General features: G+C 44.8%; 2 protein-coding genes across 4 annotated transcripts in view; both read right to left on the bottom strand.

Annotated features, from left to right (window-relative positions):
• Window positions 1–1,301: 1,301 nt before the first annotated feature.
• LOC139579026 (PDZ and LIM domain protein 3-like) lies at window positions 1,302–13,084 on the bottom strand. The gene is made up of 7 exons (XM_071407238.1): window positions 12,823–13,084; window positions 7,847–7,998; window positions 7,065–7,149; window positions 6,480–6,667; window positions 4,202–4,329; window positions 3,109–3,220; window positions 1,302–1,718 (listed from the first exon to the last, which is right to left on the bottom strand). The coding sequence occupies exons 1-7, from the start codon at window positions 13,003–13,005 to the stop codon at window positions 1,529–1,531; spliced, it is 1,038 nt and encodes a 345-aa protein (XP_071263339.1). The 5' UTR covers window positions 13,006–13,084; the 3' UTR covers window positions 1,302–1,528.
• Window positions 13,085–14,699: 1,615 nt separating this feature from the next.
• LOC139579024 (sorbin and SH3 domain-containing protein 2-like) overlaps window positions 14,700–25,596 on the bottom strand; it is a 104,235-nt gene continuing 93,338 nt past the window's right edge. For 2 of the 3 annotated variants that reach the window (XM_071407235.1, XM_071407237.1), the window contains 3 exons: window positions 19,553–19,590; window positions 18,970–19,076; window positions 14,700–17,851 (listed from right to left, as the gene is read on the bottom strand). In XM_071407235.1, coding sequence (XP_071263336.1) covers window positions 17,790–17,851; window positions 18,970–19,076; window positions 19,553–19,590 — 207 coding nt within the window. In that variant the 3' untranslated portion in view covers window positions 14,700–17,789. The remainder of the gene's footprint in view (window positions 17,852–18,969; window positions 19,077–19,552; window positions 19,591–25,596) is intronic. The other variant, XM_071407236.1, reaches the window with a different exon arrangement.

The following is a 25,596-nucleotide window of genomic DNA, read 5'->3' as shown; positions in this document are numbered from 1 at the left end:
AGGGAGCACGAAGTTTAGCATCAACATTTCTTTCACACACCATTTTTACACCCTTCTCAATTTGTGACTTTTGAGACTGAACCTTTTGCCATTTTAACAAGTCATGTCTAATCTATACATATGCTTAGTCTCTTCTTAAGAAATATCTGTATGCTTCAAATTAGATATTGTTCTATAGTAGGCCTATTAAAGGCCTGTTTACAACATTTCATGGACAACTGGGCTGTTGTATTTTGTGCCAACACTTCTCAACCTTATGCCATGTTGTAATACAGACGCTTGCCAAGGTACCCTTTTCCTTTTACGGTTATAGCCAACGGGATCAACTTACCTGTGATCTCACCCTGTCAAATGTCTGTGATGTTTTGCCCCACTGAGAAAACATCTGGCGTCATCTAGAAAAAGAGGGACGTGACACTTGAGCCCACCTAAATGTGTGGGAACTGAAAAGTGATCTACAAAAGTCACACAAGATGACTTTTTTTTATCAGTGTCTGATTCACTGGGCCGATGGTACATTATTTAGCTGGGGTCTTTGGGTTATTATTGGAGCCAGGGCCGGTTTTATAGGCCTCTCACAACTGGTGGAAGGATATAGGCTACATCACTGTCGACTTATCTCATAACCCCTCTCCGAGTTAACTTTTTTGAAAAGAGCACGCAAAACAAAAATGTCATTGACTGTTATTGTGACTTCATTTACACTTCCAGGACCAACGTGTCTTTTCAGACTACTACTTCATATCCATTAATTCCTTCACCCACACAGCTGTTGGGATGGCTACTGAACACTAGGGGAAAGTATAGTCTCTTCGGGATAAAGGTTTAAATAATGTAAGCTAGCGACATGAATTAGGTTCACTTCACTTCAGCGACATGCACATAGTAGGTGTATGACAAGCTCAACCAACAGAAGACGTGTAACTTTAAAAAAAATCTCATTCGTTTTTGTCTAATCACAGTTGTCCGTCCTCGCGTTCATCCCTTTCAGCTGTCACCCAAACACTTGCTGACCTTACAACTCATTCATTGAGGCTCACCGTCTGGCCGGATGCCAAATCCCAGATCGTAAACAGATAGTACCCTTTATGCCCACCGTGACACCCCGTGAGGAATAGCAGCTGACCCGGGGAAGGTGACACATTCAAAGCTCCTCGCCGTCCACCCTCTTGAGGGGCTCTCAGTGCCCTTTGTGACACTGTGACGTGCCAGCACTTCATCTAGTGTGTCTGCCTGTCAGTCAGTCAGTCAGTCAGTCAGCCAGCTCAGGAAAGGGATGAAGAGAAAGACCATATGAGGCATTTCCACAACATGGAGTCAAAACCCCCTTTATTTGAAGGAAGAGAGTAGTATACATGTAAGTGTATTCACAAACAAATGCACTCTCAGGATTTGTGCAAAACAGAGCATACAGACAATAGAGAACACAGAAGAACACAGACACAAACAGTTACAATCAAAGGTGCCTCACTGGCAGACAGAGTTTTTAGGCTGGTGCGTGTGTGTGTGTGTGTGTGTGAGAAGGGTCCTATGCCGAGGGGAAAGCGGTGACAAGGTCATGGCCCTCCGGGGGTCTCGTTCGGGCTCGAGCGTGGGTCTCGCAGTACAGTTGGCCCTCCACGAAGAAGTAGCCCTTCTGTTTAAGGTTGACGTCACAGTCGGTGCACACGAAGCAGCCAGGGTGACGGAACTTGTCCCTCGCTTTCACCACTGTGCCCCTATAGGAGAACAACAGAGTTAACAACAGGAGTAGGCTGAAGTTACCGCTGACGCTGATCCCCCCTCCCCCCCCAAGTTTGCTGGATGTTCTTTGGGTGGTTGACCATTCTTGATACACACGGGAAACTGTTGAGCGTGAAAATCCCAGCAGCGTTGCGGTTCTTGACACACTCAAACGGGTGCGGCCGGCACCTACTACCATACCCTGTTCAAAGGCACTTAAATCTGTTGTCTTGCCCATTCACCCGCTGAATGGCAAACATACACAATCCATGTCTCAATTGTCTCAAGGCTTAGAAATCCTTCTTTAACCTGTCTCCTCCCCTTATAGCTTTCCCCTGGATTCACCTGGTCAGTCTATGTCATGGAAACAGCAGGTGTTCTCAGTGTACATTGTTGTCAGCTATGTTGCTCCTCACCTGATGACATGTTTTCTCATACATATTTCTCATATGCCAGTCTTTAGTCTAAAGACTGGTAGAAATATTAAAAAGTACAACCTCAAATTCCAACTTCCCCTTTAAAGGCCCAGTGCAGTTAAAAATATGTGATTTTCCTGTGTTTTATATACATTTCCACACTAAGAGGTTGGAACAATACTGTCAAATTGTGAACATTATGATAATGCCCTTTTAATGTAAGAGCTGTTTAAAAAGACTGCCTGAAATTTCAGCCTGTTTCAGTTGGATGGAGTTTTGGCCTGGTTTTTCCCAAACCTCTCTGCCAATAACAGCTAGTTTTCAGTTTCCCCCTCCCCAATCAGACCACTCCCAGACAGTCCTAACAAAATTATTGCGTGAGAAATTCCTCTTTACTAAGAGTTTATTATGACTATTTTAAATGAAAACAATCACAGTAAGGTACTTAATTGTTGCCCCAAAAATGTTTTGATAATGAGATAAAAACAGCCCGCATTGCACTTTCAAGAGGCGACTAGTTTCTGGCAGAACTTTTTAGGTGTAACTCTTCTGGCCTGGGTAGCAGTTTGTTTCTGCTATCATTATACTCCTTGCCACTCTTTGTCTGACCAAACACTGATGATTAACACAATTAAGCAAACTCTCTGTAGAAGAAAGATACTGTTCGACAACACAGGAGGTTGATGGAACCTTAATTGGGGAGGACTGGCTCGTGGTAACGGCCGGAGCGGAATTGGTGGAATGGTATCCAAGACATCTAACGTTCCGACCGTTATTATGAGCCGTCCTCCCCTCAGCAGCCTCCTGTTCTTGGCAATGACACAGAATAAAAGGAGTGGAATGTTATCTCAAAACAGGTTCTGGATTTCAGGCCGTAACTCTTCTTTTAAGTACTGAAAGAAATGGGTGCAACTCAATACCAACTTTTTATATGACATTCTCAGAGCAGCTTTGTCTTCGAAGTACTCACACAATGCCGTTTCCACACTTGTCACACATGGGCAGTTTCTGCAGGTTTCCTGTGGGCGCCGGTGGCTTAGTCATGGGCGCTCTCACTGTCCTCGTCACCATGGGGCGAGTCCCTGGACAACACATGGGACACACACTATTGGTACCCTATTCCCTATATAGTGCACTACTTCGAGCAGGTCAATACATAGGGAATAGGTTACCATTTGTGACAAAGAATACAAAGAAATGATACAAATTAGGAGCACACTTTACATGGAGTATATTAAATTATTTTAATATTGAAATACAAAAGGGAGCAGAGCATTAGAGACAAATATGATGTCACAGATATGATGACACCATAGCACAGTATATTGATGATGTCACTAAAGCACAGTATATTGATGATATCACCATAGCACAGAATTTGAGAGAAATAAGCTTTTTGTGCGTATGGAAAATGTCTGGGATCTTTTATTTCAGCTCATGAAACATGGGACCTTACATGTTGCGTTTATGTTTTTGTTCATAGGCCTTATATAGCACTTTTCTAAAACCCAAAGACCCTTTACAATAAACAACAAGTAAAGATATCAAACCTGGGTCATCAGTACCACTCAAGGTGACCATGTTAGCCTGCTGAACCAAAGCCTAGACATGTAATCTGTTCCCTACTAATTCATTTGTATATAGAGTTTACTCCTTGTATACCCACTTTCCAAGATCAGAACAACGTTCCACTTTGTCTTACAAAATTAATGGCCAACAAAATACTGATTTCAAGTCATATCTTCCTTTTGATTGTGGCTCTTTCCAAAAGTTTTTTTCTTGGGGTCAAAATGTATGCCATGTTGATAGCTAGAGGTTTTAATTCAACTATAGGTCCTGAAGTGTGTGAGGGGGAGTGAGCTAGCCCACACTGACGACGCCTTCAACACCGACAGGTTCGTCCTTGATATGTCTCATTTAGAAATAATACATTATTATATGCAACCGTGAAGCTCTTCTTGAGTGCGGGACTGCAGCATTATAGCCTGGAATCCACACTGAATGATGATATCATTACCCACCCAAATCATAATGAAAGAGAAGATATTTAGTGGAGAACTGACCGTCGCTGTCGACGAAGTCCTGCAGGGCCTTGAAGGAACCTGATTGCCGGGGCTCCTGGGGCTCCTCCTGGTCTTTCAGGAGCATGCGGTACACATCAGACTCCTCGATGGAGCTCAGCGTCTTGCTACTACAGAGACGGACACACACACACACACACACACACACACACACACACACACACACACACACACACACACACACACACACACACACACACACACACACACACACACACACACACACACACACACACACACACACACACACACACACACACACACACGAGCAAAAATACACAGACACAGAGGTGAGCATTAATAACAGATGCGGCACGCGCTCACAAACACACACACAAATATCCCACATTTTGTGGAGATTAAAAAAAGGGGGAAACCTAGTCAGTTGTACAACTGAATGCATTGAACTGAAATGTGTCTTCCACATTTAACCCAACCCCTCTGAATCAGAGAGGTGCAGGGGGCTGCCTTAATCGACATCGACTGCACCTATTCCATCCGAGATCTGCGGTTACCATGGAAAGCACTGTTCATCTAGCCCAGCAGACACCAGTGTAGTCATAACAACACTATCCTCCATATCAGATTTAACATCAGAGTCGTATTGAGGCCTGGGGGTCCAGACCTCCCCAGCTCCAGGTTTAGGGACGGGCTGTAAGTCACGGAGGGAAATGATGCCTGCCAGCTGGGGCACTCTCACCACAGGGCCCTGAGGCTTTTGGTTATCGTAGGCCGCATCAGGCAAAAGGATGCTCTCCAGACATTACAGAGACCAGACCTGGGGTCAAATACTATTTGAAATAATTTCCAAATACATTATCAGTGCTTTATTGAGCCTGCCTGGCTTAATGGACCAATAAAATAGTCCCAAAATGGCAAACCCCACCCATGAGGTACTCCAGGCAGGCTAGAGCAAGCACCCAAAGTATTTGAAATATTTCAAATAGTATTTGAACCCAGGTCTGACAGAGACACACATAACACAGGCATCAGCAGACATCCATAAAAGGAAGTGAAGAGAGGGAAAAAAAACAGAGAGGAAGAATGGACGGGAGGAGAATGGAGAGAGGAGGTTAGAGGTGATGAAGCATGAGTGTGCAGATGCCTTTCGTATACACAACTCTTTTTATAGTCACCGCCCATAGCCAGAACACCAAGTCATCTAATCAGAGTTTTCTGAAAGAGATCAACAGGTCTATAATACTAAACATGGATTGAATATGCTATATTTAAGCAATAAGGCACCTCAGGGATTTGTGGTATATGGCCAATATACCACGGCTAGGGCTGTTCTTATGAATGACGCAACGCAAACCCCCGAGGTGCCTTATTGTTACTATAAACTGGTTACCAGTGTAATTACAGAAGTACAAATAAATGTTTTAGCATACACGTGGTATACGGTCTGATATACCGCGGCTGTCAGCCAATCAGCATTCAGGGCTCGAACCACCCAGTTTTTAAGTGTATATATACACTGAGTGTACAAAACATTAGGAACACCTTCCTAATATTTAGTTTAACCCCCTTTTGCCCTCAGAATAGCCTCAATTCATCGGGCGGGGGACTCTACAAGGTGTTGAAAGCGTTCCACAGGGATGCTGGCCCATGTTGACTCCAATGCTTCCCACAGTTGTGTCAAGTTGGCCGGATGTCCTTTGGGTGGTGGAGCATTCTTTTTTTTATACATACACTACCGTTGAAAAGTTTGGGGTCACTAAGAAATGTCCTTGTTTTTGAAAGAAAAGCACATTTTTGGTCCATTAAAATGACATCAAATTGATCAGAAATACAGTGTAGACATTGTTAATGTTGTAAATGACAATTATAGCTGGAAACGGCTGATTTTTAATGGAATATCTACATAGGCGTACAGAGGCCCATTATCAGCAACCATCACTCCTGTGTTCCAATGGCACGTTGTGTTAGCTAATCCCAGTTTATCATTTTAAAAGGTTAATTGATTATTATAAAACCCTTTTGCAATTATGTTAGCACAGCTGAAAACGGTTGTGCTGATTAAAGTCAAGGGGTCTGAACACTTTCCGAATGCACTGTATGTGTTTTGGAATAGTGCTAGCTACAGTAAGAAAACTCTGGCAGAAACAAATGAACAGAGGCTTTCATAGAAGACGACAGTGGAAGCTTATACAGCTTACTGATATCACCATGACGACAGATTGAAAACAGACAGACAGACAGACAGACAGACACCCACCCAACCCACCGACCATCTCACCAACCCAGCCAGCCAACTCACCCCTCTGGCTTGTCCTGGACCAGGCCCCTCATCTGTCCGTGCATGGCGTCCTGGATGTTGCCTGAGGAGTAGAGGCCTATGGGGGTGTTGTAGGCTGTGCTCACCACCTGACGATGGTCGTCGATGTTAGCTGCAGCTATAAAGGGCTGGGCCTTGCGGTTGTGACCCGTACCAATGGGTTTGACCTCCTGAACGGAGAGAGAGAGAGAGAGAGAGAGAGAGAGAGAGAGAGAGAGAGAGAGAGAGAGAGAGAGAGAGAGAGAGAGAGAGAGAGAGAGAGAGAGAGAGAGAGAGAGAGAGAGAGAGAGAGAGAGAGAGAGAGAGAGAGAGAGAGAGAGAGAGAGAGAGAGAGAGAGAGAGAGAGAGAGAGAGAGAGAGAGAGAAAAGGACAAGGAGGCCTTATGTGATGTTCTCTGACTTTTTATTCTAGTTGTATATGTGTAATTACACACACAAACCAGAACAGATGTAGACACAAATATATATAGACAATATATATAGACAACTAAAACAAACAAATACACACATACAAGCTATGCAGGTACACACACATATACTCACGCACACACAGTCTTTCTCTCTCACCTGCTGCTCAGCCTCCAAGTTGATTTTGAACGGGTTGGCTTTCCCGTCTTCCGTGACTTGAGGCGACCACAGCCTGGTTTCTGGTCTGGGAACAAGAATCGGGTCACAATCAAACAAGAGCTCACTGTCAACTCCCTCGACCGCAGGTGAAACGATTATGGCCACAGACAAAACATCAGTTTACATGGCGGCTGGGCCACGGTGCGCTGAGCACTCATAAATCAAACCCAACTTTATAGACTTCCTTTGGTGTGTGAACAGTATAAAAGCGTGTGTGTGTGTGTGTAGGAGAGAGTACTTGTGTGAGTATGTGCGTGGGCGTGTATAAGTGTGTCTCTATTAGAGAGTGGGTGTGTGTAGCTCCTTTCTTGGCGTTGTTGGGTATGAAATCAAAGAACAGGAATGCCAGAGCTCGTCTTTTGCCAGCTCTGGAACATTCTACATAAGATGGAACGTTCTACGTGTGTGTTAAAGGTACCTTGGGATTCATCAAGTAAGTTCTGTAGTTAGTCCAACATGAATGTGTGTTTGACTAGCTATGTGTGTCATAGGATACACCCAACCAGTGACAGTTTGTTGACTTCATTGGTAGTCACTTGTGTCAGTGATGTTTGTACACCTGTCTCAATTGTATGGCGTGCGCTTTTATGTGAGAGGCGCGTGCGTATTGGCGTACGTGTATGTATGTGTGTGTGTATGTGTTTATGTGAGACGACTAATATCCGTGTGTGCATTCCTGTGTGTGCATGCGAGTAGTGTGACCCCACAGTGTGACCCCTGACCTCTGGACGGTGAGGGTGAGCTGGTAGATGGCGTCTTTGATCTTGTTCTGGGCCTCACAGTGCATCATGTCCTCCGCCGGGACGCCCTCGATGGCCAGGATGACATCACCAGGACACAGGTTGGCCACCGCCGCCTTACTGCCCGGAGTGATCTGCCCAGAGAGAGAGAGAGAGAGAACGAGAAGAGTGGACACATGAGATTGATCATTATTAATTCCATTGTCACAAATGATTCTAATAACGGTTGCTGTTATTAGTGTTGTCTTCGTTTACTTTGGGGAAGTAAGCCAACGTCTTCACTTTTCACACTGAGAAAGTGAACTGAACTGAGAGAATGAGGGAGAGGGAGATGGAAAGAGAGAGAGAGAGAGAGCTTGAAGTGAGAACCCCGGCTGCTGCCAAGGTATATTTTTACGATTCTCTCCCGTATGTAACTCGGTATGACTTGTAAAACCCGATCATTCAGACAGAGAGAGAGATGGAGAGAGAGATGGAGACAGAGAGAGGAGAGGGAGAGAGAGAGATCAGTAAGGAGCAGGTGCATGCGGCTGTTAATAATCTACTATTAGCCAGGCAGAAATGTGTGCCATATTTGTGTGGTTCCGTAGTCACACAAACAACATGGGGATATCCTTCTTACCTCACCACACAAGCATGCCATCTCCATCTCACTCCCTTCCTCCCTTGTCCCCTCCCTCCCTCACTTCCCCATCTCTCTCCCTATTTCTGTCTCACACTCCACCTCTCTTATTCTCTCTAACACTCTCTCCTTCCATCTCTCTCCTTCTCCCTCCATCTTGCACTCTTTCTTCATCACAATCAAATGGCACTTCAAAAGGCATGTACTGTCCCATGTAAACAAAATGAATGAACACAATGTAGTTAGGTTGGTCTGCTGTATATCAGTGCTACCTCGTCATCTGTCTGTAGTTAGGTTGGTCTGCTGTATATCAGTGCCACCTCATCATCTGTCTGTAGTTAGGTTGGTCTGCTGTATATCAGTGCTACCTCATCATCTGTCTGTAGTTAGGTTGGTCTGCTGTATATCAGTGCTACCTCATCATCTGTCTGTAGTTAGGTTGGTCTGCTGTATATCAGTGCCACCTCGTCATCTGTCTGTAGTTAGGTTGGTCTGCTGTATATCAGTGCCACCTCGTCATCTGTCTGTAGTTAGGTTGGTCTGCTGTATATCAGTGCTACCTCATCATCTGTCTGTAGTTAGGTTGGTCTGCTGTATATCAGTGCCACCTCGTCATCAATCTGTAGTTAGGTTGGTCTGCTGTATATCAGTGCCACCTCGTCATCAATCTGTAGTTAGGTTGGTCTGCTGTATATCAGTGCCACCTCGTCATCAATCTGTAGTTAGGTTGGTCTGCTGTATATCAGTGCCACCTCGTCATCAATCTGTAGTTAGGTTGGTCTGCTGTATATCAGCACCACCTCATCATCTGTCTGTAATTAGGTTGGTCTGCTGTATATCAGTGCCACCTCGTCATCAATCTGTAGTTAGGTTGGTCTGCTGTATATCAGTGCCACCTCGTCATCTGTCTGTAGTTAGATTGGCCTGCCCTTAATCAGCACCACCTCATCATCTATGTGACTGATTGTAGTTGAACAAATCTCTTTGGGCCTAATTGATACGCTAGTGAGGTAGACCACCTTTAACCACTTCTGGTCGATAGAACCTCTAATAAAAGCATAGATTTGCATGATTCTATTTCCTCCTAACACGTCGTTGCATATAGATTGGGAGAAGGTTGGTCATGAAATTACCATATGGCAAAGTTTTGACGACCCAATTTTGTTGATAGGGTTGCTGCATTTTGTGCACAACATCCCACAACTATATGCTCTGTATGTTCATACAAATTAAAAGCGATACCAAAACTCCAACTCAAAAGTAGATTTCGTTGCAGATTTTGCAGTTTGTTTTTAGTAGCCTGTCTACTTGACAGTGTCCTGGCCTCCAAAGTACATGGCTGAAACCTCTCTGTGTATAAAGTCAGGAGGTAAACCTCTCTCTCTCTGTATAAAGTGACTTGCCCTCGCTGGTATTTGAGCTCGTGCTCTCTCTCGTGCTCGCTCTCTCTCTCTCTCTCTCTCTCGCTCTCTCGTGCTCTCTCTCTCTCTCTCGCTCTCTCGTGCTCTCTCTCGCTCTCTCGTGCTCTCTCTCGCTCTTAACTCATAGGCCTATAAATAACCCAGGATGAACATTTGTAACTTTGGCTTTTTCCTAGACAACCATCTGCATCTCCTTGGGATGTGCATCATTTTTACTACTCTCCTATCCATTCCAACAGTCAGTCACAGATTGCTCCCTAACTCTTCATTTGGCCCTTTAAACGTTTGCAGATCTGTAAGGTGAAAAGCAATATTTTTATTTTTTATTTTTTTATTTTACCGTTATTTTACCAGGTAAGTTGACTGAGAACACGTTCTCATTTGCAGCAACGACCTGGGGAATAGTTACAGGGGAGAGGAGGGGGATGAATGAGCCAATTATAAACTGGGGATTATTAGGTGACCAAGATGGTTTGAGGGCCAGATTACCGGGGTTAACACCCCTACTCTTACGATAAGTGCCATGGGATCTTTAATGACCTCAGAGAGTCAGGACACCCGTTTAACGTCCCATCCGAAAGACGGCACCCTACACAGGGCAGTGTCCCCAATCACTGCCCTGGGGCATTGGGATATTTTTTAGACCAGAGGAAAGAGTGCCTCCTACTGGCCCTCCAACACCACTTCCAGCAGCATCTGGTCTCCCATCCAGGGACTGACCAGGACCGACCCTGCTTAGCTTCAGAAGCAAGCCAACAGTGGTATGCAGGGTGGTATGCTGCTGGCACAATATGGCGGAAGCTTCTCCACTACACTGGAACCTACCCACTCTTCAGATCTGCAAACATTGAAGGTTTAGGGCCAACAGTTTCCTGCATGGATGGACACCTGGGTTGTGTTCAGGAGGGAGAAAGCAACGATTTGAAACAGGGAGCTACTACAATAACTCATTTCTATTTCGCTATGCTGTACACACGCTACTGAACACAGCCACTAGTTTCTTCCCTACTCAGCTTCCAGTCCCAGCCAAAAATGCACGGCCGCAGCTAATTTAACCACCACTCGTCATCCGTCCTGGAGATAGTTTACACTTTCATTTGGAAACAAAATCCGACGAAGAAGGGGATGTTTTTGACCAAAATGGCCCGGGAAGATGAGGTTGAGACAAGGTCGAAGGTCGGGGTTCAAGCTCTGCGAGCGAGAGGAATGTGGCAGTGGCTAAATCTCATTACAAGTGAGCAGCCCTTCGAACGAGAGCTGATAAAACCACGTAGAGAGGTTTAAAAAGCTTTGATCAACGGCTGCTTTGTGAGAGGTCGGGAGTAAAGTGATGAGAGCATGTCTAGTGGGTGGATTATGAAGGGATACGTGACACACGGACAGGGTCAAGGGTATGTGAGGAGATTTAAATCAATCAGCGGGAAAAAAGTGAAAAGTGCCTGAAACTGACTCAGACTGTACTTCATCCCCCTGATGGTTAAGGTTAAATTTAGGGATTGGGTAATCTGACCCTAGATCTGTGGTTAGGGGCATCATCCACCTGCAGTGCCTTTGAAAAGTTATTTGATAATAAACACTTCATGGCAGAGACCCCAGTATCTGTCCCTCCCTCCCTCTCGGCTGCCTGCCCCCCTTCCTCCCTCCTCTCCTTCAGCTTGTGGTTCTCTGCTCACACAACAGGTGTGCAGTGGCCCCCAAGGGTCAGTGATTCACAGATCTCCCCAGTAACTTTTAGCCCCCTGCCCTGGTGTCAGGCCTAAACTTAGACACACGACAGGGATTACTGATACTCCTATGGTTACACACGCGCACACACATACACAAACACACGCACCTTGCCAGTGTTAAAAACTCCAACATATACGCACACACAGAGACGGACAGACACACACACAAACAAACACACAGTGCTAACACAAACACATGATGATGCTGCTGATCACACACACACACACAGTTTAATGTGTTGACTTGAGCTAAATGGAGGGCATTCTCTGGATAACTCAACCTAGATGGCTAGCCAGGAGACTGCGCTTTGATCACCAGCTATTAATCCATTCCCGACCGTCTGTGTTCATTCAGCTGCTGTGTGTGTGTGTGTCAGTAGATGATGCAAACAGCTATTTCAAACTAAGCTGCAGATATGTACTGGAACACGGGTGTGTGTGTGCATGTACGCGTGTGTGCGTGTGTGTGTGTGTGTGAGGATGCTCCCACCCCATGGAAAGACCCCTGCTGTATCACGCTTCAACACACACATCCCCAAAACACACATTCACAATCCATTGATCTTTCCCTGTAAGTATCTGAGCTGTTCTATGTTAGGGAACGACCGTGTCCAAATTGCTTCCTATTCCCTTTATAGTGCACTACTTTTTTACCAGATTCCTATGGGCCTTAGTCACTATATAGGGAATATGTTTTCATTTGGGATGCAGCCTTTTTGGCAAAATTACTGCACAGTCAGTCATGTTTAATACACTGAGCTCTTCCATGCTGTTTCTCATCTTAGCGCAGCTACTTAACTGAGACAAGAGGGTAAAGGGAAGGTGAGCCAAGTATGCTGGCAGTGAGAGAGAGAAAGGGGGGAGGGGGGAGAGAGAGAGAGAGAGAGAGAGAAAGAGAGACACACGCACACCATAGGCTAAGACATAGCGGATCAACATAACCCTCTACACACAGAACACAATGGTGGAACGGTTGAGTACTGTATATCGGACTGTGTGCGTTCACTGTAGGAAGACACACACACACACACACACACCTCCCTACGACTGCCTCCTCACCCACACAAACACCTAGCACCAGGCCCACTCAAAGATGCTCGAACACACATCACACATGCAACACATGCTGTAAACACACAATCACCCACCCGTTGTCAACCTGAACGTATCAGGTACACATGCTCTTACCCTGGAGATGGTGAGGGGCTGGTTGAAGTCCTTGCCCCCGGTCAGTCGGAAACCCCACGGGGCCGGGCCGTTTAGGACAACGTCCAGTGGCATGTCCCCCTCTCTGTCCCTTGTCCCTGTGTCTCTGTTCCTGTAGCTGGAAGTACACTGGTGTGTGTGTCCCAAACACAGCAGGGTTCTCATAAACAGAGCAGCGGGACAACTTAGTCATGTACCCTTTTATACTAGCAGAGGGGTGGGGGGGAAACCCCACCCCCTGAGTGAAGTCATTGGCACGACTCAGGACCAGAGGCAGCTCTCCCTCCCTCCCTCGCTCTCTCATTCTTTTTCTCTTTTGGCTGGCGACACTTTCTCCTGCTTTCCTTTACTTCTGTTTGGACTCCCTCTCTTTCCACCTCCTTCTCGGACATAGTAGCTCTTTCGCTGTTTCTGAACATGATACTCGTTACACTTCAACTCATCCAACTCACGTAGCGTCATTCTTCTCCAGCAGTGTCTCGCTCTCTTGCTCCACCTGTATGCCTGTGAACATCCAGGGGAAGAGCGGCGATAGGCCAGTGTCTGTGAGCAGGCGGCCCACTTGTCTCTCCTTGTCCCTGGGTTGCCTCGGAGCCCGACTGCCCCCCTCCACACTCTGGTTCTCCGGCTGCTCCTGCCCTTATTTGGTCTGCCGGCGCAGCTCCTTGCTCAGGCCCTGGAGGTCCCCCAGGCGCAGCAGCATTCCAGGCCCTATTGATCTGGAGCGGCCCAGAGCCAGGGCTCTCCTCCCCGCCTCTCTTTCGCGCTCTTCATTTAATTCGAGATCTCTCTCTCTCTTTTTCTGTTTGTCTGATCTGGACATGAACCAATCTCCATTCTGTTCTGAACGTTTCACGTTCTCTATTGTTCTTTCTCTATCTCTACACAGTGAGTGTTTAACAGAAACGAGGTCAGAGGTGGTTACATTCCCATTAGCGGAGGCAATTTTTCTTTCTCTCGCTCACGCCTACCTGAAACCGTTACAGAAATATCCAATGCAATTAACTCATCCGTCAAACACAAGCAGTTATTATGTGTATATATGCATAACAACTTTAACGCACAGTAAGCATTGAAGCAAGACAACATAATCTATTCAAGTTGTCAGCCCTCCGTCTGTGCATTAAGTCTGTTTCCATAATGTCTACGGGCGAGGAAGAAAGCCAACGAACACAATGGATGGCCAATTATGATGATTATTATTAAAGTCGTTCGTTCTCCCCTCAGTGTCGATCTCCTGAAACGGCTAACATACCTCCTTCAAGACGTATCAGTCCGGGTTTGTTTGTACAGTTGCCACGGGGACAGGTTTAGGGAGGAGCTGACTCCTACACAAATAAAGGATGTCTGGGATGGTGTGTGTATGTAGAAGGAGCGTACGCACACACACACACGTCTCCAAATACGTACCTACTTCACATAGAACAATTCAAATCGTCTTGATCCAACAATACAGTCCAATACATATTGGGGCAGAGTGAACTTTAACCTTTCAGTTTACCAATAGAAAAGACGTATACCCAAACGCGCTACAGCCCAGCTTAAACAGAAGGCTCTGATGGAGACGATTTATGCCGAAACATAAGCCTTTTGTTTGTTTGTCCGATCAATAAATCTATCAGATTTACCCAGCAACAAAGGGTTCCTTTGTCTTTATTCTGATAGTCACCAGTTGAAGTATCCCGGGGCAAATTATGTTTTTTGGGATAAATACAGTTTAATTGCATACAGTATCAAATGTACAGTAATTCCTACGTGGACAACGGCACTACTTAACTACTGTATAACCATGTTTTTGTCACACCAGTGAGAAAAGAAGTTCGCCTGCTTTCACAGACTTTCCAAGGAGAGAAAAATAATGAAATTATCAGGCATAATTTATTAGGAATACATACAGTCCCCAAAAATCGTAAATTATCGCAGAAAGACTTGTAATAAGAACGTCATTGCAATGCATCCACTTGAGTTTACATTTGGACAAAGCTAAGAATCCGCACTTGTAGGCCCCCCTTTCAGATTCAATATAAACAACTCCAATCTGAGCGGAGGATCCTCCATGTCTCCAGTCCAAAACCTTTAAAGTCCCCGAAAGTGGTAGCAAAGGCAGACTAGAAATATGTTAAACGTTACAGTCTATCCTTATTAAGTTGTGCGCAAAGTACATTCCCTTATACTCAATTTTGTTCTCCAGAGCGGTTATCCCTGGTAACACTACAAGGTACCACTTTACATTGAGGTACCCTTCATAAAGAGAACCTTAAAGTAGTGTAACCCACTACAAAAGTTTTCTGTTTTTGCATAAATGTTGTTTATTTATTTTTGCACCATAGGGATATGGCGGTATGGCTGTTTGAGGCGAATGAGGTGGATGTAGGAAGAGGTGGTGTGAAAAAAATGACAAGCAGAAAGAAAGGCAATTCAAACTGATGGTGGGTGAGAAAAGAAGTTTATAAAGCAGTGGATCGTGTCATCGATTTACAGCTCCATACAAAAGACGTAAAAAAAAAAAAAAAAAAGCCAACATACACGCAGTACTCTCTCATGCCAGGGTCGGGTTCATTAGGGATAGCAACGGGAAACGTTTGCAACAGAACATGAAAATGTGCATTTCTTATTGGACATGTTCAGGTAGTCCGTTTTCTTTTGGTGCCTAATGAACACGACCCAGGGAAAAGTGAATGAAAAGGGGATGGGGAGAACAATAAACTAGAACAAAACCAACCAAAGACAGAAACCAAAAATAAAGTAATTACATATTTAAGGTGCTTAAACGATTGTTCTGCGGGCAGTGTCCTTCCTATATGAATACATACTCATTTACACACGAAAAAGGCAAAACAAATGTCATAAATCATATTCATTGAACACAAAAAGTATGCCTAACAAATGTTATTCAAATACATTGTTATAAGCTATTGCCGTGACACTCTCTCTAATCGTTTCATTCATCCCGGACAGTAAAAAAGTTCGCCGTCAGAATTACCTATAGAGGAAAAACAACTCCAGGAACATAACTGTATAATTCAATCACATTCATTTACACTGCTTATCTGATTATATTAGAGTGAAGTAAAACATCCCATTTGGACAAAGGCAATGAATGTGGCAACAATCCTAATACGGTACTCAACAGCAATCGTAGAAAGAAAACCTCGTCATAGAATAAAATAACACCATTTCAAAAAGGAGGGTTGTTTTATTGTTGAGACCTGAACGTTTGTTGTATATTGACAAAAGTAAAATGTCAGACTTGACTGGGAACAAATGTGAGCTATTGTCTCGTTATCTTAAACATGGCAAGGGGATTTGCTGTGGTTGAAATGAGCCAAAAGTACACTTCACTTTAGGCCACTTCAAATAAAAGAAAGTACACAAAGTAAGCTGAGAAACTGATGTTGCTCCATCCATTCCATGAGTTATATCTATGGACGGAGACATCTATCTGACGTTTTACCAATATTCAATACTTTTCCCATTATAAACATCTATACATACAGAAAAAAGTGGGAAAACTAGTTGCTTTTGCATATGTTTTTCCAACGGTATCAAACTCCTAAAGCCCTGTCGACAATCCGATTCTAGCTTTCACTTGTAAAATCCGTAGTGTACTCAGACATTTTACGTGAGAAAAAGGATAAAACGCCAAGTCAACCAATCAATAAAATCCCAAATCTATAAATATTATTTTCCATCAAAAGTACAAAATGTACTGTACTTGTTCAAACAGAAGGGTTCAAAATAAAATATCAACGATTGCCACTTCCACATATGAAATAACTCATCCATATAGGAGTTTGCAAACACTATAATGAGAAACTGGAATTGACTGTAGACCCATAGCGGGCAGATATCCAGAACCTTCCAGTGCGAATAGAAGGCTCTGGATGGATGGATGGATGGATGGATATATATATATATATATATATATATATATATATGTGCATTCAATATCAATGTATTTGCCTCCAAACATGTCATACCCTATCCCGTGATATCCAGCAACACTTTTGGGTATCATGGATTACACAGCATCAGCGTTTTCACTGGGGAAATAGGTGAGTGTTCCTGCGTTGGTGTATGAAATGTAACATCTGATGAAGATTTCTTGACTAATAATGCTGTGGTTGTTTCGTGTTGCTTATTGAAAGGCGATGTGGATAAGAGCATTTGCCAAATGACTGAACACTGAAATGTGTTGCAATGTCCTATGACAATACTGCTCTGAAAATACCAACAAGCCCCTCTATTACAGATAATATGCTTAGGGGGGGGGGGGGGGGGGGTCTCTGTATTCATTTAACACTGAGGAAAAAGGGAAAAGAAACATGGCTGACATGATGATGTCAAGGCAATCCTGAGTGGCAGTTTACTTGGCATCTTTAACTCTCTCTTTACCATATTTGACCTTTCGGAATGTTACACAATCAACTTATCAATGCAAGTTATTACATTACCGGGTCAAAATAGATCTAATGAATCAAATAAGAGCAGATGTCAACACTAAAAGGTGGCCATCTTGTTTGGCTACCCTTCCTTCCGTATCTGAGGCGACAGGAATACAAAAGTATGGATCTTCCTCAACCTCTCCTCCATCATTTAGAAAATAACCGTTTAGTTAGTGGAATAGTCTCCTGTAAGAGTTGGCTAGTTAGAGCTAAAACAAAATACTTGTTGTGACGTTGTCGCACACGCTTGTGAAAGGCTTCTTGGATGACCCGACATAGTGGGGGGCGTGTTGTTCCGGGGTGAGGTTTCCCCTAGGTACAGATCTAGAGTCAGCTCCACCTCCCCCAATCCTAACCATAACCAATTGCTGGGGAAAGTGCAAAACTGACCCAAATCAGTGTCTAGGAGCAACTTCCTTTTACTCCGGGTTGGTTGTGTCCAATATGGGTTGTGCTGGAGATGGAAGGGTCCAAGGAGGGTGCGGGGGTGGACCGGATTCATCATTATAGTTTCTTGACATAGTTTCCTGGGAAGGTTCCAAACTGCTTGCTCCGTCGAGAAGTCCCTTTGCAAAAACACAAAAAACAGAGATGACATTTTCCACTGTATGTGGACACCCACGGTGACACAACGAAACGTCGTTGTAGGTCGTACATGTAAAAGAGAACGTGTTTAATGAAGGCTAATAATAATCAACAATCGAATGTGTCCGTTTACACAGCTCACTAGAAGTGATTCAGTGGTTCTTATACGCAGAGAAAACTAGCCAGATAATTTCTGTATTAAACACTGTATTCAAATATTGCAAAAAAAAACACAAATGATTCCCTGCACTTTTAAATACATTCAAAGTTGAGTTTTTCAGCAGCTGTGCCTGTCTAGATGGCAGCATTCCTACCACACTGCAATGTACTCAATATCCAGATCAGGAAACTAATGATCTCGTCCAGCTAAACATCCCATTGCAACATGGCTGAACTTTTAGGAAGGAAGGAAAAACAAGGACCTAGAAGAGGAGGGGGAAATGCATTCTCAGTGCAACCAGTCTTTAGTGGATAATACTGCCGTTTGGTATCCGGCTGAGTTGTCAAAATGGATTAAGTGGACATTTCAGAGTGGGAGAGGAAGTCCCTGTTCTGAAACAACTCCTAGCCCCTAGGCACTTCCCCTAGCTCCTAAGCACTTTCAGGATGGGGCTGAAGTGTGTTGTACTCAGGGCACAGGCAGTAGAACTAAAGGTAGTAGATCGCACAAGGAACTCGAGCACCACCAACTGGTGAGAGTGGGGTACAAGTTGAACATAAATGCCATTATAGTATCCACTGCTGCAAATCTACTAGCTGCAGGGCTCTCCATCCCTGTTCCTGCAGAGCTACCGTCTTGTAGGTTCACGCCAACCCAAATCAAGCACACCTGATTCTAATAATCAGCTGGTTGATGAGATGAATCAGGTTTGTTACAATTGGGGTTGGAGCAAAAACCTACAGGAGGGTAGCTCTCTAGGAACAGGGTTGGAGAACCCTCTACTACAGCCTACCAGAATGTTGCGCCCTTCGAACCTCCTTAACCATGAAACTATTTCCAATCTTCTGTCATGACTCGATAGAGAACAGCTTAGCTTTTCAACAACCAAGTACTGTGATTCTGTGAGGAAAAGTTGAAGACTTTATTTTCCTCTCTTACCGACAAACCAGCCATCGTCACACTTCTCCATAACGTCCACGACGTCCCCCTCCTTCAGCTCCAGCTCGTCCTCGTTACGGGGCAGATAGTTGTACAGGGCCTGGAACCTGGGGGGACACAACCAGGGCTGTGTGAGAAACGTGGCCCACGCCACTATAGCTTTGTGATGAGATCATTATTGATGGTTGATGTTGATGTAGGCAGGTAGCCTAGCGGTTAAGAGCATTGGGCGAGTAACCGAAAGGTTGCTGGTTCAAATCCCAGAGCGGACTAGGTGAAGAATCTGCCGCGTTGCCCTTGAGCAAGGCACTTAGCCCTAATTGCTCTGAATAACAGTGTCTAGTAAAATGTTGATGATAATGCTGATTGTAAAAGTATTTAGGAGGTTATGCTGACAGATAATGTCAGACTCCAAATGAAATACATGTAAACGTAGGACATCTGAGATGATGTTGATGAAGATATTGATGATTACTAGAATGACTGATGGGGCTACAACCATGGAAATATAACCCACATAGCTACAGTCCTATGATAAGAATATTATTGTTGTGACGATGATTGAGATTCTGCTGTTACTTACGGGTCTCCTCCACCATGGAGCGAATCCTGCACAAACCTCTGAGAGAGAGAGAGATAAGTCGTTTGACAAACAGTTGATATGGTGATATAAATCCACTGCTTTGAGAGTCACACTTATCAGAATCAAATAAACCCCCAAATCCATGAACAAAAACACACCCAATCTTAATGCTCAATCCCCTACAAAGAAACAAATGCGCTACAATGTAGTCAAACAATATCATGCACCGAATACAGGTGTAACCAACAGGGTGTTATTAGAGAACAAAGACTACATTCCCCACAATGCACAGCTGCTAGTGTCACGCCCCTACCCTTCGACCTCTAACAGGTGACATACAGGACCTTCGGGTCGTGACGGGGCTACGGGGGGGGGGGGTTTACCATCGACCGCGAGGAGGTCGTGCTTAAAAGGAGGCTGAGAAGCAAAAATGCGACACAACAACAAGGCAGACGGCCGTCAGCCTCCATTTTCAGAAAGAACAAGAGCAGCCATTTTGACCACAGAGAATCACTGGTATTGTCCCAAAGGACAATTCTTATTCCCTATATAATGCTTTTTTTTTTTACAAAGTTAAAGTTTAGTGCATTATATAGGGAATACATTGTAATTTCATACAAAATCACTTTAGTTGCAAACTCCTGAGCACTCATACTGTATGCAAGAGCTGTTTTCCCATATATACAAAGACATACAGTTGAAGTCGGAAGTTTACATACACCTTAGCCAAATACATTTAAACTCAGTTTCACAATTCCTGACATTTAATCCTAGTAAAAATTCCCTGTCTTAGGCCAGTTAGGATCACCACTTTATTTTAAGAATTGTGAAATGGCAGAATAATAGTTGAGAGAATGATTTATTTCAGCTTTTATTTCTTTCATCACATTCCCAGTGGGTCAGAAGATTACATACACTCAATTAGTATTTGGTAGCATTGCCTTTAAAATTGTTTAACTTGGGTCAAACGTTTTGGGTAGCCTTCCACAAGCTTCCCACAATAAGTTGGGTGAATTTTGGCCCATTCCTCCTGACAGGGCTGGTGTAACTGAGTCAGGTGTTTAGGCCTCCTTGCTCGCACATGCTTTTTCAGTTCTGCCCACAAATTTTCTATGGGATTGAGGTCAGGGCTTTGTGATGGCCACTCCAATACCTTGACTTTGACTTACCTCGACTCCAAACATAATGATAGTCATTATGGCCAAACAGTTATATTTTTGTTTCATCAAACCAGAGGACATTTCTCCAAAAAGTACAATCTTTGTCCCCATGTGCAGTTGCAAACTGTAGTCTGGCTTTATTATCGCGGTTTTGGAGCAGTGGCTTCTTCCTTGCTGAGCGGCCTTTCAGGTTATGTCGATATAGGACTTGTTTTACTGAGGATATAGATACTTTTGTACCGGTTTCCCCCAGAATCGTCACAAGGTCCTTTGCTGTTGTTCTGGGATTGATTTGCACTTTTCGCACCAAAGTACGTTAATCTCTAGGAAACAGAATGTGTCTCCTTCCTGAGCGGTATGACGGCTGCGTGGTCCCATGGTGTTTATACTTGCATAAAATTGTTTGTACAGATGAATGTGGTACCTTCGGCCGATTTGAAATTGCTCCCAAGGATGAACCAGACTTGTGGAGGTCTACAATTTTTTTTCTGAGGTCTTAGCTGATTTCTTTAGATTTTTCCATGATGTCAAGCAAAGAGGCACTGAGTTTGCAGGTAGGCCTTGAAATACACCCACAGGTACACCTCCAATTGACTCAAATCATGTAAATTAGCCTATCAGAAGCTTCTAAAGCCATGACATAATTTTCTGGAATTTTCCAAGCTGTTTAAAGGCACAGTCAACTTAGTGTATGTAAACTTCTGACCCGCTGGAATTGTGATACAGTGAATTATAGGTGAAGTAATCTGACTATAAACAATTGTTGGAAAAATGACTTGTGTCATGCACAAAGTAGATGTCCTAACCGACTTGCCAAAACTATAGTTTGTTAACAAGAAATTTGTGGAGTGGTTGAAAAACGAGTTTTAATCACTCCAACCTAAGTGTATGTAAACTTCCGACTTCAACTGTACATAGTTTATACTGTATATGTCACGCCCTGACCTTAGAGATCCTTTTTATGTCTATTTGGTTTGGTCAGGGTGATTTGTGGTGGGTATTCTATGTTCTATTATTTGTATTTCTATGTTTTGGCCGGTGGGTTCTCAATCAGGGACAGCTGTCTATTGTTGTCTCTGATTGAGAACCATACTTAGGTAGCCCTTTTTCCCACCTGTCTTGGTGGGAAGTTGACTTTGTTTATGGCACATAGCTTTAGCTTCACGGTTTGTTTTGTCGTGTTTATTGTTTTGTTCGGTGTCATTTTTAAAATAAACGAAAATGTACGCTCACTACGCTGCACCTTGGTCCAGTTCTTTCAACGGCCGTGACAGTATGGGTGATTTATACACCTCTTATAGGCTACACACAATACATCTAAAAGAAGCTAGTCTGCGTACACACACTGCTGCTCTCTCATTAACACTGAGCATCTGCAACCAGGCGTCCAACATGCTGCTAATTCACGCATTGTCATCACACAGCCGCACACACACTTCACTGGTCCAACAGGTGATTAATACAGATGAATTAGGCCACAACACACACACACAGTCCGTCAGGGTTCATTTTAGTTAGCGTTTCTTATAAGTTTCTATAACGCAATACGAGCACCTGCAGTGTCTTTTACCTTGATCTTAGGAGACCTAGGATCTGGAAAGGGTACAGGTGGAGGGGAGAGAGGGAGAGGAGGAGAAGAGGGTGGAGGGGAGGATGGGAGCGCCTGTTGTGCATCAGGGATGGGGGAGGTTGGAGGAGAGGGTTGGAGAGGAGGAGGGGAGACCAGGGGTTGATGTGAGGCCAAAAGGGTGGAAGATGGAGGGGTGGGGGGAGGAGGAGTAGAGGATGGGCGGGAGGTTGGGAGGGGTGAGGTCGTGAGAGGCGGAGAGGCGAGAAGGGGAGAGGAGGGTGAAGGAGAGGAGAGGTAGGATGTAGAGATGAGGGAAGTAGGGGGAGGAGAGCAGGGTGGCACAATCTGTTGCGAGGAGGAGAGGGGAATTGGGGGAGGGGTAGGAAGATGGGACAGTGGATAGGAAGAAGGCATAGCCAGGGCTTCAGCTGGTTGTGAGGCAGAGTAAAAAGCGGGGGATGGTGAGGAGGGAGGAGAGACAGGGGGAGGGAGGAGGGTGATGGGTTCCAACTGTGCCGGGTTGCACAAAGTGCTGTGACAGCGGGACAGATAGACATCAGCCTGGGAAGGGAAGGAAAATGTGACACCAATCACACCCAGCGTCAAACCTCGAGCTGAATCAACATTCCAAAATGTAGGTTCCAGTATCGAAGCATTATTCTGCAAAATCAAGTAAAACGAGGCAGAAAAGGCAAGATGATGAAACTACGGGGGTTAGGGTCAATTCCATTTCGATTCAAGACTGAAAAGCCCCCATATATCCAAATGTACCAAAGCCCTGGCTAATCCTGTACGTTTCATTATAATAATTGGGGGAGGGGTAAATAATAAATCTTAATTTATTATCAAACTGTGTAAAACTGCTTGGAATTGGCTCGGGTTAGGTGTTAGCAAGCATGTGTGTATGCTTCAACTGAGTCTGAAACTGGTCCACACATCATGCGCTACCTCTGTTTTCAGCCCCTCTCTGTGGACAGTTGTAGTACCACAGTCTACATCAATGTTCCTTTCTTCTTCCTTCTCCTCTTCTTCCCCTCCTATAGCTTCCTCCTCTTCCTCAATGTACAATGTCATCGGCCTCTGAGACCCTGCCGTCCGCCTATTCACCCTTTTTGATTGGCTGTCCTGCGTGATGGACAGGGCCTGCGTATTCACAGGCCTATGAAACTCCGCCTCTAGCCTAACCCTGCTCTGTGATTTGTTGGTCAGTGCCACGTCCGGCCTGAGAATCTCCCCCCCATCTTCGTCACACATGGGCTGATCCAGGATCATAGACAACAACTGATCATAGGGATCTTCCACTTGCTGCTGAAGAGAGGGGGGTTCCGTTTCTAGTTCTAAGGATACTGGCTGAACACTTGGCCTGTACCACAGCAACAAATCTGCGGGCGTGTCCCCCGGCTCGGGTTCAGTGCAGAAGAACCGCCCTCTGCCTGCTAGGGACAGTGGTTCGTTCTGTTCACTGTCTCTTAGGCCCCTCTCTTCAAGGTATCCCAGGAAGGAGTCGGGCACGGGGGTGGGAGAGGAGGAGTCAGGAGGAAGGGGCGGAGAGAAAGGAGGGGCTGAGGGGGGGGAGTCTAAGTCAAACAGCCACTGCTTGACAGCCGGGCGGGAGGCGGCGAGACAACTGGATGCATTTCGTGGCGGAGGGGTGAGCCCTCGTTTGGGTGGCGCGGGAGGGGTGGCCCTCCGTTCTTGATCTTCAAGGAAAGGGAGGAGGCTCGGGGGGAAGGGGGGCGGCGTGGGTGGTACGGGGGTATCGGAGGAGGGGGGGCTGAGGGTGAGGGAGAGCCACTCGCTGGTGACGGCCTGCAGACGGAGGGTCTTCACAGGAGGAGGAGGGGTGTGGGGGGAGGGGGGTGTGGAGCGAGGAGGATGGTGGTGATGGAGGGAAGGGGGGGTGGGAGTGCTGTCGAATGGCTCCGGAGGGAGAGAGAAAGAGAGAGAGGAGGGGGGGGGTAAAAAAGTGGAGACTTACACACCAGGAGTGGAGAGGTGTGAGGGACTGAGGGAAAGGAGATGCACACAAACTCATCCACACTCATTCTCCCCTGCCATCCAAACCCAACAGTACCCTCTCTCCATCTCATTTCATTTTCTCGCACGAACACACACACACACACACACACACACACACACACACACACACACACACACACACACACACACACACACACACACACACACACACACACACACACACACACACACACACACACACACACACACACACACACACACACACACACACACTTCACCAGGCTCAAATTTTCTAAATGCATCTGGATCCAGTTGTGTGAAGCCTCTCCGTTAAAGGGATAGTACAGAGATTTGACATATTTAGGTATTTGTTTCCTTACCGTGAAAGCAGTCTATGGACAAGGAGGGACTGTCATCCACGCTCAAAATCTCTACTAGCATTGAAATGCTATCACTCTGCATGAACAGGACTTCCTCTTTAAGCCATAGCATGTCGACAGCCACTTGAGACAGCATGGTACATACAGTGGGGAGAACAAGTATTTGATACACTGCCGATTTTGCAGGTTTTCCTACTTACAAAGCATGTAGAGGTCTGTAATTTTTATCATAGGTACACTTCAACTGTGAGAGACGGAATCTGAAACAAAAATCCAGAAAATCACATTGTATACACTTCTCACAGTTGAAGTGTACCTATGATAAAAATTACAGACCTCTACATGCTTTGTAAGTAGGAAAACCTGCAAAATCGGCAGTGTATCAAATACTTGTTCTCCCCACTGTATGTAGGTTTCTTAAAGGGGAGTAGGATCCCTAACGCATTTACAGCGCTTAGGAAAAGCTTTACACAACGTCCAGAAAGAGGAAACTGTGCAAGTGACAAGACTTGCTTGAGTTTTAGGCTGGATATCTTCAAAACACTGTGACAACTGCTGATGTAAAAAGGGCTTTATATATTTTTTTTTGGGGGGGGGGGGGGGGTTGATTGATTAAGGGTGGGTTGCACCAACATGGTTTAAATTCATCTAGGATTAGAGCGAATCTAGGTTTTGTAAATCTAGGTTTATAATTAATCAGAGATGTGTCGCACCACTTCATTCGAAATCTGGATCAGTAAATCTATCATTAAAGGTTTTAAACTATGATTAGTGACGTGTTACACCAATATACGAGGTATTCCGTGAGTGGAAAACGAAGTAGCTAGCCTACTTGACAAATGAGGCCACAAAGTTGCTGTTCCCTGATCAAATAAACGATGTAACGTTAGAACTACTATTGCTCCATCGTGAAAGGTTCTCACGGGTTGGCTGATTTGAAATAAAATCTGTTAT

This window comes from Salvelinus alpinus, chromosome 6, assembly GCF_045679555.1.
Source record: "Salvelinus alpinus chromosome 6, SLU_Salpinus.1, whole genome shotgun sequence".
NCBI classification, from domain to species: Eukaryota; Metazoa; Chordata; class Actinopteri; order Salmoniformes; family Salmonidae; genus Salvelinus; species Salvelinus alpinus.
This window is presented reverse-complemented; position numbering and strand designations above follow the sequence as displayed.